The following is a 17,237-nucleotide window of genomic DNA, read 5'->3' as shown; positions in this document are numbered from 1 at the left end:
TTTCAGATTTCAGAGTGGATGACTTTTATGATGGATGTCAGCCTGTCGGGTTGGGGTGCTCACTGCAGGGATCACTCCATTCAGGGACAGTGGACTCCTTGTCAGAAACGCTGGTCGATTGATTGTCTGGAGCTCCGGGCGATTTGACTGGAGTTACTCTCCAGCCCCTTCTGGAAGGATTTGAGTATTCTCTGTCAATGCCACGGCAGTGGTACACATAAATTGTCATGGGGCAAAGAAGTGCACCCTTGAGCCAGGAGGCTCGCATGCTGTTTTGCTGGGTGGAAGCAGGTATTCTCTTTCGGCGACCTTTGTGGTTGGAGTTGGCAGTGTTCAGGCAGACTTCCTTAGCCTGAACCTGGGAGAATGGTCCATTTCGCAGAAGGCAATTCTATCTGATCGTACAGCGCTGGGTCAGCCCCGGATGGACTTGATGGCTTCAGCAGAAAACTCGAAGGCCAACGCTTTATCAGTCGATGAACACAGTGTGGAAGCTTAGGGCTGGATGCCTTGGTTCAGCTCTGGCTCTGGCCAGCTCAAGAGCTCCTGTATGTGTTCCCTCCGTGGCCTCTGGTGGGTCGGGTCATCCGCCAGATAGCAATTCATTCCAGCTTTGTGATTCTAGTAGCTCTGGGTTGGCCATGTCACCCCTGGTATATGGTTCTCATCTGTCTTCAGTGGGATGAGAAACTCCAGCTCCCTCTTCATTGATACCTTCTCAGTCGGTCCGATGTCCATGGAGAACCCATGATATTTTGGTCTTACTGCATGGCTCTTGAATGCTCAGGCTTGATGGAGTGGGGTTCTTCAGATGTAGTTATCTCGTCTCTTTTGCACTCAACTAAACCCTCTACTATGGCTTCTTATGCTAAAGCCTGAAAGATGTTCCATTGGTGGTGTGATAATGACCAGGTGGAGCCTGAGAGAGCTCCTATTTCGGTGGTCCTAGCTTTTCTTCAGGTGGGCCTAGAGAAGGGTTTAACAGTGGCATCCCTTACGGGTCAAGTAGCAGGGTAGCAGGCTTTTCGTGCTTTAGAGCATGCAGAGGCACTGGTTTGCTCGCTGCTCATCCAGATGTGACCAGGTTTATGAGAGGAGCACTTTGTTTGTGGCGTTCCTTTAGTCTTCCTTCCCTTAATGCTGAAGGATTCTGCTGTTCTGGATCTGACGATCAAGGCTGTCTTTCTGGTCACCTTTATCTCAGCAAGGCGTATTTCAGAGTTTCAGGCTCTTTTGTGCAGGGAGTCCTTTATCCGTATTGTAGACGCGGGAGTTGTTCTCCATACTGTACCAAAGGTGGATTCTGCCTTCTATGTCAACCAGGAAGATTGTTTGCCTGCGTTTCATTCCACAAACTTGGAGCAAAAGGATCGGATCTTGTGCAAGTTAAATGTCAGGAGTGTCTTGCTCCACTATTTGGAGAGGACTAATGATTTCCAGCTATTTATTCTGACTGCTGCGCCTCGCCACGGTCGGCCAGCATCCAAGTCTTCAATCACTCGATGGATTTGAATAGCCATTTCCCCCAACTAGATGTGTTGCTGCATCATGGGTGGAGTCTCGTGTGATTCCTCCAGATGAAATTTGCAGGGCAGCTACTTGGTCCTCTCTTCATACTTTCCCTGGTGACTCTGGCGGCTTGCTCTGAGGCTGTTTTTTGGGACCTCGGTGTTGAGGGCAGGTTCTTCTGTCCCTCCCTATCTTTGATACGTAATTGTTTTAGTACGTCACCTTGAGTATGGAATCCAGAAGGGACGTAACAGAATGGAAAATTAGGTTTTTCCTTTAATTAATCTTCTTTCTGTTAGTCCCTGTAGGATTCCTTACGACCCGCCCTCTCTGTGTACATTCAGTTGTTTGGAATTAGAGAATGACACGGTGAGAAAATTCATCACCGGTCCCGTCCCCGCGGATAACCACGGGGAACCATCTCCATGTCATTCTTTAAGGAGAGAGGGAAGAATCAGAGTATGAATGGGCCCAGCCACTGGCCCTCAAGCCTTGCATTGAAGAACGCTGGTGTAGAAGGACTGAGTTTGAGATGGAATACTAAAGAACGGCATGGAATGCTTTTCCACGGTTATCCGCGGGGACGGGAACGGTGATGAATTTTCTCACCGTGTCATTCTCTATTTTGAATAGCCTGGTTCTTTCTGTCTTGATTATTCTCTGTGCAGGCTGGATGACTTTCCAGCCAGTTGATGAAACTTGTGGGGAGTTTCCACTTCTGTGAGTATTCTTGACTGAAGGCTGTTTCATGTGGGTGCTGGTTGCACACAGCAGGTTAGTTCTACATTGTTTCTTAATTTTTTTCTGAGTTGCTTTTGTGCATCTTTATTACTTGTTCATGAGCAGACCAGTTCAGAAATTGTTTGTTGCTGGGAATCTTCCTCTTAACCCCTTGTCATGGATTTGTTCAGGTATGTTGCTTGGTTTTGAGACTCAACTGGATAAGTTTCTAGCTCTCAGTCTAAGGGGGAGGAGCATGTGCTCAGAAAAGTGTTGGATTTCCGCAACTCCTGGATTGTTGGGATTGGAACACCTAGGGCTCCTTTTACGAAGCCGTGGTAGCGGTTTAACGTGTGTAATAGCGCGCGCTAAACCGTCGGATGCGCTAGCCGCTACCGCCTCCTCTTGAGCAGGCGGTAGTTTTTCGGCTAGCGCGTGATTAAAAGTCGTGCGCGCTAAAGTTGCAACCGTGGCTTTGTAAAAGAAGCCCCTAGTGTATGGAATCCTACGGGGGCTAACAGAAAGAAGATTATCGAAAAAAAAACTAATCTTCCATTATTGTGCATGAAGATGAGAATGAGCCATGCCTGCATACAAGCAGAGAACGGTATTGGTGTTTTGTTTATTTATTTATTTAATTATTTATATACTACTTATAGCCTAAGTGGTTTACATTCAGGTACTTTATCATATTTTCCTCTCTCTCTCCCGGCGGGTTCAAACTCTATCTATTTTCTCTCACATCAAGCGGCATTATGGGGCAAAGATCTGGAACAATTGCTCACGCCTACTACTTATGGGGAATTTAGGAAACACCTAAAAACATACCTGTTCCTGAAGTATTTAGGCAACTAACCTGTTCAATCCTACTCCAGAATAACTGATCTCTAGCGCTGTTAATAACTAGCTTCTAACCTTGTTAATTCTACTTAATTTGTAACATCTTTTAACCATTGTATATCGCATCGAACTTCACGGTCCTAGGGTATATAAACTGTTATTATTATTATCTAGTATACCTGGGGCAATGAGGGGATTAAGTGACTTGCCCAGGGTCACAAGGAGCAGCGAGAGATCTGAACCCACAACCTCAGGGTGCTAAGGCTGTAGCTCTAACCACTCCGCCACACACTCCCTTATGTCTGTCTTTGAGTTGAGAGCATTGAGGCAGAGATTGGTAGGGAAAGTCAGAACCTTCACCTTGCAGAGAGCTTTGACCCATTGATTTGAAAAGAGACACCATGTTGTCACCAGCTCTTCGGGGATCATCTGTGCAGAATGGAATTCTAAAAGGAGGCATCTGGGTTTAGGTGCTATGAAAGGTGCCTGCTTTTTTTTAATGATAACATAACACACCTTTATGTACTGGCGTAGACCTCTACAACCACCATAGAGCTGTACCTACACTGCAAAAGAACGTGTAAATTATAACATTTTAAAATCTAGTTAATATTTCGGGTTTATTCTAATTTGATATACCACCTGGGGCTATGCATTCATAGCACTTTACAATATTGAGGTACTCATTTTCAAAACACATAGACTTACAGTGGATCTTTGTAAGTCTATGTGCTTTGAAAATGGGCCTCCACGTGTCCTTAATCTTTTTTGATTTATAATTTCTTATTTCCTTCTTCTATAAAGTGGAGGTATGACTTGTACCGAATCCCATACCTTGCACTGTTTCTCGCCATGATAATGTGTCAGTCAGGTCCTTAATAGGACTGACCTCTAACATCCAATATTATTTAGATCACCATAGATCCGTTATTCTTTTCTCCCTTGACATTTCGGCTGCCTTTGACACCATAGATCATGATCTACTCCTATATAGACTTGAGGAAAAGGGAATAAATGAAAGTGTATTACAATGGTTTAAATCTTACCTTACAAATCGAACTTCCTCAGTCAGATTTAACAATGAAAATTCTAATTCGTTTACCTCAACATTTGGAATTCCCCAGGGTTCCATCTTATCCCCTTTACTATTTAACATTTTCTTATCTCCTTTATTAGAAATCAGTCAGGCCTTAGGTTTTATACCATTCTCTTATGCGGATGATATCCAACTTATACATCCCTTGGATCCCGAAAATCACTCAGAAATCTTAGCTATAAACCAAAAATTGGAACAAATTCAAAATTGGCTGGATATAAATAAACTGGCTTTAAATATTAACAAGACTAAATCCGTTCTGTTTACTTGGAAGAAAGAATTATCACTTACAAAACCATTTTATCTTAATAACATTCCAATTAATTTGGTTCCCTCGGTTAAAATTCTTGGTATATTGATAGATGAGAAACTTTCATACCATGATCATATCTCCCTCATTGTTAAAAACTGTTTTTATAAACTTCGTCAGATTAGGTCAATTTCCAAATTCCTTTCCACATCTTCTTTGAATATATTAATTCATTCTTTTATAATATCAAAAATTGATTATTGTAACGCCTTATTTCTAAATATTACTAATAAGGAAAAAAGGAGACTACAGATAATTCAGAACACAGCCGTAAAATTAATTTATAAAGCAAAAAAGTTTGACCATGTTTCCCCTCTCTTAAAAGATGCGCATTGGTTACCTATCGGCCACAGGATCATGTTTAAAATATTGTTTCTTATTTTTAAGACATTGGCATCTAACGAGCCACAGTTCATTTCCAAATCACTGATTCCTTACAAACCTAAACGTTCCCTGCGATCATCTGAACAAAATCTCCTCTCGGTACCGTCATTAAAGATTATTGGGACCAGAAGATTAGATATGTTTACAGTTATGGGCCTTCAATGGTGGAATACTCTGCCTCAGTATATTCGATCTGAACAAGATATTGTAAAATTTAAAATACTGTTAAAGACCCATTTATTTAAAGATGCCTATGATTTTTAACATTAGTTTTTTTAACTAATTTAAAATTTGTTTATTTCAGTACATTGTGCTTTGGTTTTATAAATCCCCTCCTTTTGTTTTTTCCTTTTTTTAACTAATCCCAAATATTGTAACTTTTAACCCTATTCCTCAAACTCATGTCTGAATTGTTTTAAATTTGAAATTTAAATTTATTTTGTAAGTTTCTTCTATCTAAATTATAATATGTACATCGCCTAGAAATTGTAATAGGCGATTCATCAAAAATTAAATAAACTTGAACTTGAAATGCATTCCTAAATAAGAAAGTGAGCTGGTTAATGCTGTAATCTGGGTTTTCAGAAGGCATTTGACAAAGTAGCCCATGAACAGCTCCAGAGGAAATTTAAAAAGCCATGGTATAGGAGGCAGTGTCGTATTGTGAAAAACAGAGCAGAATTGAAGATCAATGTTCTTCATGTAGAAGGGTAAGGTCCCCAGGGATCTGTGCTGGGAAAGCTGCTCTGCCTACACTCCACCTATGTGAACGCTCACCTGTAAAGTAAAAAAAAAAGAATCCAAATAGCACCAAAAGGTTCAATAAAGGAAATGAAGCAACAAAACAACAAAGATTGTGGAACAGAATATTGGACGTACCAGTTTATAGTTTAATAAGTGTCCAAATAATTTGACATGACACCGGCCTACATTGGAAGCTTATGTGCTATGCTGTGCTGTTTGTAGCCTCTTAACTGCTTGGATTTTTTATGACTTTTATGTTTTAATGTTTGACAGCCAAGGACCCCATAAGACCCCTGAGGTAGAGAATGACATGGGGAAAAATGTGTCCCCGTCCCCGCGACCACTGTCCCTGTCCCCGCGACTACTGTCCCTGCAGCATCCATACAAGCCTCAGTACTGCAATATTTAGCTTATAAATCAAAGTTCTGGCTGCTGAACTAGAGAAAGAGATGTTCAACTGGCAGGGCTTTGTTTATAAATTTTTATCAACACAACTAATATACTACTTTATCCTAAAGCAAAAAAAAAAGAAAAGAAATAGAATTTTTTTTTCTACCTTTGTTGTCTGGTTTCTGCTTTCCTCATCCACTGTCTGCCTTCTCTCTGTATCTTCCATTTGCTCTGTTACTGTGCCTCTCCCTTCCATCTCTCCCTCCACCTCTCTCAATTGGTCTGGCACCCATCTTCCTTCTGCTCCCCCCATAGTCTGGCATCTCTGTCTTCTCCCCTTCCAATGTCTTCTTCCCACTCTCTGTTCCCTTCAGCGCCTTCTCCCCACTCTCTCTTCCCCATTTCCCTTTAGCATCTGTTTCTCTCCACCCCACGTTCCCTTCAGCATCTGTTCCTCTCCACCCCACCTTCCCTCCCTCTCTCCCCCATTTCCCTTCAGCATCTGTTCCTCCCCACCCCACCTTCTCCAGTTCCCTTCAGCGTCAGTTCCTCTCCACCCTACCTTCCCTCCCTCTCTCTCTTCCCCAGTTCCCTTTAGCGTCTGTTCTTCCCCACCCCACCTTTCCTCCCTTTCTCCCTCTCTCCTTGCCCCTTACCTTCATGGCAGGCGATTTCTAAATTTCCTTCCTACGAACAGCTGGAGCGTTGATGTTGCATGTTAAGTTATTTGGATGCTTATTAAACTACAAACTGGTACATCCGATCTTCTGCTCCACAATCTTTTTGTTGTTTCATCTATAAAGTAATACACCATCTCACCTTGGCACATAGCTAGAAAATAGCCCTTTATACACACATACACCCACATACATACACAGATAACATGCATAAATGCCAATATTCTAGCCTCCTAAAATTAGGCAGTTTCTTATAGAATTACCCCCTTGGTGCTATATATAAGATGTGCCTGTTAGCAAGGAAAGAGTAATTTTCCTGAGAGATGAGGTATCTATTATCTGTTAATGCCTGGCTGTGAGTAGTTACAAAATATGGAGGCCACATCTACTCCTAGTGCAGTGAAAGATATAATGTTATATAAAGGTGCTAGGTGTGATGCCCCATTTTTCCAATATTTTTTCTGCTCCTGATTTCACAAACATTTCTACTTCATTCTGATCCATCTTCATATCTAAGAGATTTAGCATGAAAACAGGGTATTATTGTCAATTTGTTTTCTTTATCCCTTTTTTTTTTTTTTTTACAGGTGGGCACAGCATGGGATCCAAAAGAGAGAATCTTCCGGAACTTTGGTGGGCTTGTTGGTCCTTTTGATGAGCCACTTGCAATGCAGAAATGGGCCCGAGGTCCTAACCTAACAGTCACTGTGGTGTGGATCGATCCCACATATGTTATTGCCACATCCTATGACATTAGTGTGGACTCTGAAGCAGAGTTCACACAGTATAAGCCACCTCTGAATCGGCCTCTGCGTCCTGGGACTTGGACAGTCCGAGTGCTGCAGTCCTGGGAGCCCCTGGGAGAGACCCGATTCCTTGTGATACCTCTAAACTTTAATGAAAAGAAGCCACTCAATAAAGGTAAAAGAGAGGGGGATTCTTTGGGTTAAGCCCTGGTTGCTTACGAAGAGAGGGGTGCTGTGGGTTGATAGGTACATTTGTGGTACTGAATCTGGAATCATCTAAACTAATCTAATCTTCCATTTGTGAGTCGCACATACCTATACAGGCTCAAGGCAACAGATCAAAGAGGAAGGGAAAGTTAAAAGGGGCATGGAGAAGCAAGAGGAGGCACCTAGAAGTAGGGGGTGCTATACAAAAGCTAAGACAGTTAATTGTCAAAGAGGTGAGTCTTCAGGTTTTTTCTAAATGTGATGTAGTTTGTCTCTTTCCTAATAGCTTCAGGTAGGTCATTCCAGGTTTTTACACCCAGATAAGTTAGCATAGAGTGGAAAATTCATTTGTAGTGAAGTTATTTTGTGGATGGCAGGTTTAGTTAGATTCTGTTAAGGATTTTTTTTTATGTTGACCAAACAGTAGAGAATAATTGGATGAGAGGGGCTGCTGAGTTTCTGTATAGAATCTGGTGTAGGATACATGACGTTTCGAAAATTATTCGGGATGATATTGGGAGCCAATGTAGTTGCCTGATGAAGATTGTGATTGAATCAAATTATTTTAGTCTAACAGCTGTGTTCTGGATGAGTTGCAGTTTGTGGATAAGAGTAGTGTTGATGCCAAGGTAGGCGGAGTTGCAATAGTCTAGTTGAGGCAGGACCATCATCTGGACGATCAGAGCAAAGTGGTGTGGGTGGAAGTGTGATCTTGTGAGTCGCAGTTGATGCATAGTGTAGATGGTCTTTTTCCGAAGGATAGATATTTGTGGTTCCATTAAGAGAGTGTTGTCTAAGATGCAGCCTAGTACACTGGTGGATTTTTCCATTATGAGAGTGATGCCTGATGAAAGAGTGAGGTTAGATATGACATTCTGTTGTGCAGTGCGGAAATCAATGGCTTTGGTCTTAGTGGCAGTCAATTTCAGCTTGTTGTTCGTTGCCGAGGTTTGAATTTTATCTATATTGTTTGAGATTTTTTTGGCAATATTAGGATGGTTATTGGTTATGGGGATGAGGAGGAGGAGGAGGATGTCGTCAGCATAAGATAGAACAGTTTTGTCTTCCATTTTGATGTGCCCTAGCGAGCTCATGAATAAATTGAATAGGATTGGGGATAGTGGGGAGCCTTGTGGGACGCCACAGAATGCCTTCCAAGGGTTGGAGTATGATTCTTGCCTTTTGACCAAGTATTCGCGATTTTGTAGGAAGTCGGCAAACCAATTCAGTACAGTCCCTGTTATTCCGATTTCCGAGAGTTTGGTTAGGAGTAATTGGTGGTCCACTGAGTCGAATGCTGCGGAGATATCAAATTGGAGTAAAATTGCCTGATGACCCGAGCTTAGCAACTGTTTGATTTTAGTGATTAGAGTTATGATGAGGAACTCGGTGCTGTGCATTTTTCGGAAGCCATATTGGGATGTATGAAGGCAGGAGTGGTGCTCTATGTATGAGGCTAGCTGCTTGCTGACATGGGGCTCAAGGATTTTAGTAAGGATCGGAATGCCCGCAATTGGTCCGTAGTTAGATGCTATGGAGAGGTCTGCTTGGGTTGTTTTTGGTTTAGGGGTTAAGGCTATTTTACCCATTTCTTTGGGTAGATGCCCTTGATTCAGGGAACTATTTAGCAGGTGGGTGAGCTAGTTAATGATATGATGTGGAGCTGCTGAAAAAAGGTATGGAGGACAGTTGTCTAGGGGGCTGCTTCATAAGGCTAGCTTTGATATTAGTTTATTGGTATTGGGGATGGAAAGGTTAGTGAATGAAGACCAGATCTGGTCTGCTTTTATGGGTTCGGTGTATTGTGTATAGTTATGTTGGGAAGTGTTTGTTGTGGCTGACTTAGCAACTTCCGATTAGTCCAACTTGACTTTGTTGAGGAAGAAATCTACTGGTTCTTGGGCTGAGATTTTATTAGAGAAGGTTGCAGATTCTTGGTTTGGGGGGATGTCAGTTGTCGTACTAGGTGAAACAGTTTTTTGTTGTCGGTTGTGTTGCCTCCTATTTTACTGGCGTAGTAGTTTTTCTTTGTTTCGGATATATTGTTCTTATATTTATTTATGGCCTCTCTCCATTGTTCTGTGTTCTCGTGTCTTGTTTTTCTTCCATTTCCTCTCTACACATCTGCATAGTTGTTTGTCTAGTCTTAGGGACTCTGTAAACCAGGGCGAAGTTCGGTTTGATTTTATTATGCGTGGGTGGAGGGGGGATACCATATCCAGGATTTTGGCTATAATTTTGTTCCAGTTGGTTATCATTGAGGAAGTGTTATCCATGGGGGGAGGGAGTTATTTTGACACTATTTTCCAGAAGAAATCAGGTCTTGTTTTCTTCTGGACTAGTCTTGTGTCTTTGGGGTTCAGGTCTATCTCAGTTATATTTAGGCAGAATTTTAGGAGAAAGTGGGGACCATAAGGCCCTATTGTCTAGGTTAGGGGGAGAGGATGCAAACAGGTCAAGGGTATGGCCTTTTTCATGGGTGGGGCCTGAAGGTATGATTGTGATTTGGCAGTTCTGAAGTAGAGTCTTGAGTTTAGTGACTTCTTTATTTTCTGCAGATTCGAGGGGTAGGTCGATGTCACCGAATATGATTAGTTTGTCATGTTGGCAAGTGAAGTTTGTTATTATTTCCATCGTTTTTGTGATGGAGTCTGAATTAGTGCTAGGGGGTCTGTAGAGTAGGAGGATACCAATGTTCTTGTGTGCGAGGTTGTGTTCACTTTCGAGCTTGCAGATGATGTATTCTAGGTCGGGTTGGGAGCTTGAGTCTGTCTCGGTGATGGTGTATGAGTTTTTGTAGATTATTGCCAGGCCACCTCATTATTCTGATTCCTCCAGTTTTCCCTGAATTTCTGGGTTAGATACTGGTTGTGGAGGTAGATTAATATTTTCCTCCTCTTTCCCTCTTTGGTACTGAAGAAAGCCTATATATATAATTTCACCACCTCCCATGTAACTATTGCCAGTGTTCTAGTACTCTTCAAAAACAATTAGTTACTACTTAGTGCTCAGATTAAAATAATTAGTTACAGTAATTAAATTACTAATTTAGGAAGATAATTGATTACTGATCAATTACCTGCTTAGAGTAACTAATTAATGTTTCAATATCAATACCACATCCAAGAATACTTATGGTAAAAGCATTATGGTACATGAAAAGATAAAATATCCATCTTATATACAACCCCAGTGTGAATATTGCATAATTTAATCTTTTGATGCTTATTTCTAGGTTTGACCAACTCATGCCAACCACTCTCTCTGCCATGTCATGTGTTGTGCTAGTTACTGTTCAAAAGTAATTAATTACCGTGTTTCCCCGAAAATAAGGCAGTGTCTTATATTCATTTGGGGGCTCAGAAAAGGCACTAGGTCTTATTTTTGAGTAGGGCTTATTTTTTCATGTACATGATCATCTCTCCCTTCCTCTCATTCATCCCAATTCTTCCTCTTTCCTTTCTCTCCTCCACATGTGCAACATCTTTCCTCCCCTCTCACCCATCCCCTTGTGCCTTCTCTCTGCAGCATCTTTCTATCCCTCCATCCCTCCCATTCCCCTGTGCAGCAGAACCTTTGCCTAGCTTCTATCCTTCCCTCCCTCCCATCCCTCGTGCAGCAGAACCCTTTGCCCAGCTTCCATCCTTCTCTCCATCCCATCCCTTGTGCAGTAGAACCCTTGAGAACCCGCTCCCGTTATGCAGCTGAGCCCCCGCTGACCCTCCATCCTTTGCTCCCATCCGAACCCCGCCGACCGTGACCATAAATACCTTCCAGCAGAGCAGCGTCAGGCTAGCAGCACTCTAAACAGACTGCTTCGCAGCTGTGCTGCATTACTGATGACATCATCAGTGACGTGGCAGAGGGAATTCCCTGAGAAGGCTGCGAAGCAGCCTGTTTAGAGCGCTGCAGGCCCGATGCTGCTCTGCTGGAAGGTATTTATGGTCATGGTCGGCGGGATTTGGGTGGGAAGGATGGAGGGTCAGCAGGGGAGGAGGGGGGGAAGCTTGGCTGTCAATGACTAGGGCTTATTTTCGGGGGTAGGGCTTATCCTAAAAATCATGCTAGGTCTTATTTTCGGGGAAACACGGTAGTTACCAGGATAGTGAATAAGTAATTGCTTTAATTACTGTAAGAAAGAAAGTAACTACACTAATTACTTGTAACTTAATATTGCACAAGACTGACTGTTGCAAAGTGTCCTTTGGCTAAGGTTTCTTCTTGAATCATCCCCACCTAAGCTCTTAGCCCCTAAAGAGCTCTGGACTTTGCTGCATCAGTATTCTTAGTCATAGATGGTTGAAGAGCAAGACTTGGGTTTGGCCCCCGTCCCCGCGGATAATCGGGGAAAACATCCCTATGTCATTCTCTAAGGAGAGAGGGAAGAATCAGTATGAATGGGCACAGCCACTGACTCTCAGGCCTTGCATTGAAGAATGGTGGTGTAGAAGGACTGAGGTTGAGATAGACACTAAAGAATGACAGTCTCTGGTATCCAGAGCAGATATTGTTATGTCAAAATGTCTCATTCCACCAATGCCTAAGAGTCAACCTCATTGGTGATGTCACAATGGGTTCATTATCCTATACTTGGCTCACATAAGAATTGGAGTATGAATGGGCACAGCCACTGACCCTCAGGCCTTGCATTGTAGAATGCTGGTGTAGAAGGACTGAGGTTGAGATAGACACTAAAGAATGACACAGGATGGTTTCCCATGGAGAAATGGACAGTGACAAATTCTGTCACCATGTCATTCTCTAGTAGTTCAGCCAGGGCCTCCTGTGTGGCCTACTGCCACTGAGCAATCGGCCTGGTCAAATTTCTATGTTCAATTACAAAAAAACCCCCAAACAAACCCTTCTGTGGTGTGTGATAGTTTGAGGAAGAAATAAATACTTGTAAGCAATTGTCTATGAAAAAATTAGGACACCCCATGAAATATTCATTTCTTTCGTAAGAAATGTTCACATATCAGTCAAATCTTTTTTTATTTATCTATCTCTGGAAAAGAAAGTGAGATAATTGCAGGTAAACAAAAATTTTCCTCGATTTACTTATGAAACAAAAGATATCCACAAAAGTGTGTATTCTGAGGAATAAATTAGGACCACCTCGCATATTCTCCCACTTAAAGTGGCTCAAATTGCACACAGGTGTATCACATCAGGTGCACATGATTAGAACATTGTTACTCAGCATTTTGAAGGAGATTTGCCCAACTTAAACTTCTGACATTTAGTTTGGTGTGCTCATGACTTCTGCGGTGAGAGTGAACACCATGGTGAGATCAAAAGAGCTTTCTGAAGCCTTCAGAAAAAAAACTTGTAGCAGCTTATAAGTCTGGTAAGGGATTTAAAAAGATCTCGAAAGAATTTGATATTAGCCATTCCAAGGTCTGGAAAATAATGTACAAGTGGAGGACTTTCCAAACAACTGCCAATATGCCCAGGTCTGGCTATCCAAGCAGACTGACCCCCAGAGCAAGACCGTAAGATGCTAAAAGAAGTCTCCAAAAACCCTAAAATGTCATCACAGGACCTACAGCAGGCTCTTGCTACTGTTGATGTGAAAGTGCATGCCTCTACACCTAGTTCTCTCCAGTCTGTCTATTTTGTTTCTCACGTGCCTTTTTCTTACAAAGTTCTTGGTGAGAGATCAACAGTAATAAAATACAACATAACAAAACATTAATAACAAGAATTAAACCACAAAATATAAAACATCAAATTTAAAACCACTTGGCTCTTCTCTAACATGTAATTCTATTTTCCCACTTACTCTTCCATTCTATATATAAGCTCATGTAAACCTTTTCCTTTCTCTTCTTATATTTTAAGTTCTTGTAAACCGTGCCGAGCTCCACTTCTGTGGAGAGGATGCGGTATATAAACTTAAGGTTTAGTTTAGTTTATTTTAGTTGGTACACTAAAACTTTTATAAATGCCAATCTTCTGAGCCTGTTGGATTTCAGGAAAAGGGAAAGTTAGGTGACTTGCCCAAAATCACAAAGAAAAGAGGTGGGATTTGAACCAACGGCCTCTGGATGTAAAGCCTGATGCTCTAACTACTAGATTCTTCTACTCCCCATGACAGAGTTGTAATATGTAAATAGCCTGGAATTTGAATCTTTGACCTGAAGCCCTCCCTTGATACTTCCCAATACTGCAAAACACTGGAGGGTGATAAAGGTGTGGTGTTTAATTTTCTCTGCCTTTTTGTTTTTCTGCAGGAAATAGCAGCTGGCTGCATGCTGGACCTCCCCGCAATGAATACATGGAGCAGAGCTTCCAAGGTCTGGAGAGCATCCTAAACCTACCCCAGAGAGAGGAAGTAAAGAGGGCTGCCCTGCATAACATGCAGCTGTTAGGCAAAGCCCTGGAGAACTGGACAGATGACAATGTGAGCAGTTTCTGGTCCGTCTCCGATGTATGTGGTACTGCTCCTTCATCCTGCTCTTTGCTGCCAGTCTGCAGTCAAACTAACTGGAGCTCTCTGTCTCCTGACCCAAAGTCAGAACTGGGAGTTGTGAACCCCAGTGGACGGCTCAGGTAGCAGATCGCCGGGACTCTTGTGCACAGCAGTAAGGTACCCTAACCCTCAAAGAGGCAAGAAATTTCTGACAAGAGTCCTGTAACCTGCACTTTATTGACTGGAACAGGACCAGAAATTGCTGGCATGTCACTTGTGGATTTACATCCGCAGCAAGGAGCAGAGATGAGGGACAAAAAGTTCCCAGGAGGTGAATCCTGTCCACTTCTGGCTAAAGTGGATGCTGATTGACTGAGAATGGTGCAAAAGTGCCTATAATTGGTTAGTCATGGCTGGAAGGAGCTATGTATTTAAGCAATGTGCTGTCAGTGCTATCCACGTATATGGTAGACAATGGGCATTAAAGAGGGTCAAACCCCAGATCTTCCACGTTCTGGACTCTTCCACAGCACATGAAGGCTACAGAATGCCATAAGCAGATGACGCCAAAGGCGATGGGAGAGTTGGGATCCTGTGTGCTGCATAGCCTTGGACTGCAATGCATTCTCTTAATTCAAGCCACTAGTATTTTCAGTGTTCAGAATAAGTGCAATAGTTGACCGTATCTGTGGCTGGGAGTGTGTGGCTTAAATACACATCTAATTGACTTACATATCTCTGTTTATGACGACGATGCTATCGTGTGTAACGAAAGATTCTCTGTGTCCTAAAAGGGAGAGTTAGCGTTGACAGCATTGGAGAAATTGAGGGCGCTAGTGTTTTGAAAAGGAAATGCAAGGCCCTTTGCACTACAAACTCTGACCTAGAGGGAACATCCGAGAGAACAAGACAGTTTCTATGCCAGTACAACACCACTGCTCTCTTGAGCAATGATTGTGAACTGTGCCATATGATAGCCTGCTTGCATTTAATCTATGACAGTGAAGCAGTGATGCCCCCTTCCTCCCAAGAATGCTGGGAATATCCGACCCAGATAAACTTTAAAATCACAGCCCACCTTTCCTTACCCATGCTTATGTCACGTGTCAGTTCATCTAGCCCTTAGCTCCTGCGTCTCCACACCTTACTTTGCACGTCTGATGTCATCTGTGGCCTGGTGACTCTTATTTGCAGGGGCAACTCTTCAATTTTAGTTAAATATGACCTTTTTTGCACAGTCTTTAAATAATATATATCTCATCCAGCACATTTCACTATCTCTTCTTGGCATGGTTCTCTCATGTACCATACAAAAAAAGATATAGTGGGATTAGAAAAGATGCAGAGGAGAGCAACCAAAATGGTTAAGGAGTCATAACAACTTTGAGGAAAGGGAATGGGACTTGTATACTGCCTTTTTGTTGTTACACATCCAAAGCGGTGAGCAATGGAGGATTAGGTGACTTGCCCAGGGTCACAAGGAAGCAGCACTGGGATTTGATCGCACAACCTCAGGGTGCTGAGGCAGCAGCTCTACCACTAGGCCATGCCTAATAGAAGTGAACAGATAAAACGTGAATATTTCAAGAAATACAGAGACTATAGGGAACATTTAACACATTTTCAGAGGGAAACAGCATAGCTGGGTTTAAAAGAGTTTAACATGTTCCGGAAGAAAAACTTATAAACTGTTAGAGCACATTAGAGAAAATTTACTTTTTATTCCTGGAGTAAGTAGCATGGAATCTATCTTTTTGGGATCCCGATGGGCCTTTTGTTTTGACCCCAGGTAGCTGTTATGTGCCAGATGCCCTTCACATTAGTGACAAATACATGTCTACCTTTGATTGTTAATCTGACATTGGAAACAGACACATTAATGGTGTGAAACACTTGTTTGCAATTACAGTTAAAATGATGAGGTTAGGCTGGAGGAGAAAATCTCTGCAATTAGGCTACTCAAAGGGAGGCATTTGTATTATGGTTTTGGGATGGCTTCTTGTTCAGCTTGGTGAAAGTGCCAGGTGCGACTTGCTCTAGTTTGTGCTACTGCTGGGAGCCTCTGTTTAATGTAACTGTGGCAGAGCTGCGGTGTCTGCATGTTCAACCCCTTTGTGGCAAATGGGGAACTTATTTGGTCGTACACCAAACCTTTGACACAAGACTCCTCTATTTTTCTGACTCCTCTGGATCTAAAATATAGGTAAATTTGACTTTAGATCCATAACAAAGATACATATTAATTTATAAAGTATAAATGATAAATTTACCATATAATTACATGTGTTTTATTTTGGAGCTGGAGTTGGTACATTTTCACCAATTCCAATGCCACCCAAAAATGCTTCCAGTTACACATCTCTGGATGCCATCTCATCTCAGCAATTTAGTTTGAATCTGCACTTCCAACTGGCTTTGAATGTCTTATGAGTATGCACAGTTTCCTCATGGAGGTTAAATTAGGGATCAAAATGCTTTTAGGGTAAAAGTTTACAAATGAAGAATTGTAATGCTAGTTTTCTCTGGGTCTCTTCCTCGTGTTTTCTGTGTGTACTGGTCTGTGCCAACCGTCCTTCCCCAGGCTTTTTCTTGTTATACTCAAAGTGAGTGAAACTATATTTTATTCTAAAATTAGCTCTGTTTCTCTTCTCTTTTTTTTTTTTTTTTTAACTTCTAAACCTCTCGTATCAGGCTTTCTTCTGCTTCTGATTTTTTTTTTGTTTCAAAAGTACGACCAGGCACTTAAGCCACTTTTGACCTTTTTATAGCCACTGTTTTGAATTATTATTTTTTTAATCTTACTCTCATTCCACACAAGTCTAGCTTTTCCCTGTTCATCTTACAGCTCAGCACAGGAAGAAATGTAGAATTTGAGTGACAGCTTGGGAGGTTTGTTACAGAAAAATTTTATTTTCACTTTCATCTTTTTGGAAAAGTCATATGTAGATGTGTGGGGGTGGCAGGGACCTGGACTTTCCTATAATGGCTATTCTGGTGTAATTTCCTCCCTCTCCTTTCCAAGATCTAGGATTTTTAGAAGAACATTACTTTTCAGTGGTTCTGCTGTGTTTATGGATCCCAGAGCAAAGGATTCAGTCTGTATTGCTGACTGAATTTACCGTTTCTCTGTGTAGTACTGTATTTTTTGCTTCATAAGACGCACTTTTTCCAGCCCCAAAAAGGGGGTGGAAATAAGGGTGTG

The 17,237-nt window shown here is 42.0% G+C and overlaps 1 protein-coding gene across 1 annotated transcript in view; it reads left to right on the top strand.

The window, feature by feature from the left end:
• XYLT2 (xylosyltransferase 2) overlaps positions 1 to 15,078 on the top strand; it is a 60,951-nt gene extending 45,873 nt beyond the window's left edge. Inside the window, exons 10-11 of the mRNA XM_033961854.1 lie at positions 7,258 to 7,591; positions 13,857 to 15,078. Of these exons, the coding sequence (XP_033817745.1) occupies positions 7,258 to 7,591; positions 13,857 to 14,179 (657 nt within the window). The 3' untranslated portion in view covers positions 14,180 to 15,078. The remainder of the gene's footprint in view (positions 1 to 7,257; positions 7,592 to 13,856) is intronic.
• The last annotated feature ends 2,159 nt before the right edge of the window (positions 15,079 to 17,237 follow it).

This window comes from Geotrypetes seraphini, chromosome 10 (genome assembly GCF_902459505.1).
Source record: "Geotrypetes seraphini chromosome 10, aGeoSer1.1, whole genome shotgun sequence".
NCBI classification, from domain to species: domain Eukaryota; kingdom Metazoa; phylum Chordata; class Amphibia; order Gymnophiona; family Dermophiidae; genus Geotrypetes; species Geotrypetes seraphini.
Note: the sequence above shows the minus strand (reverse complement) of the source record. Positions and strands in the feature narration are given on the sequence as shown.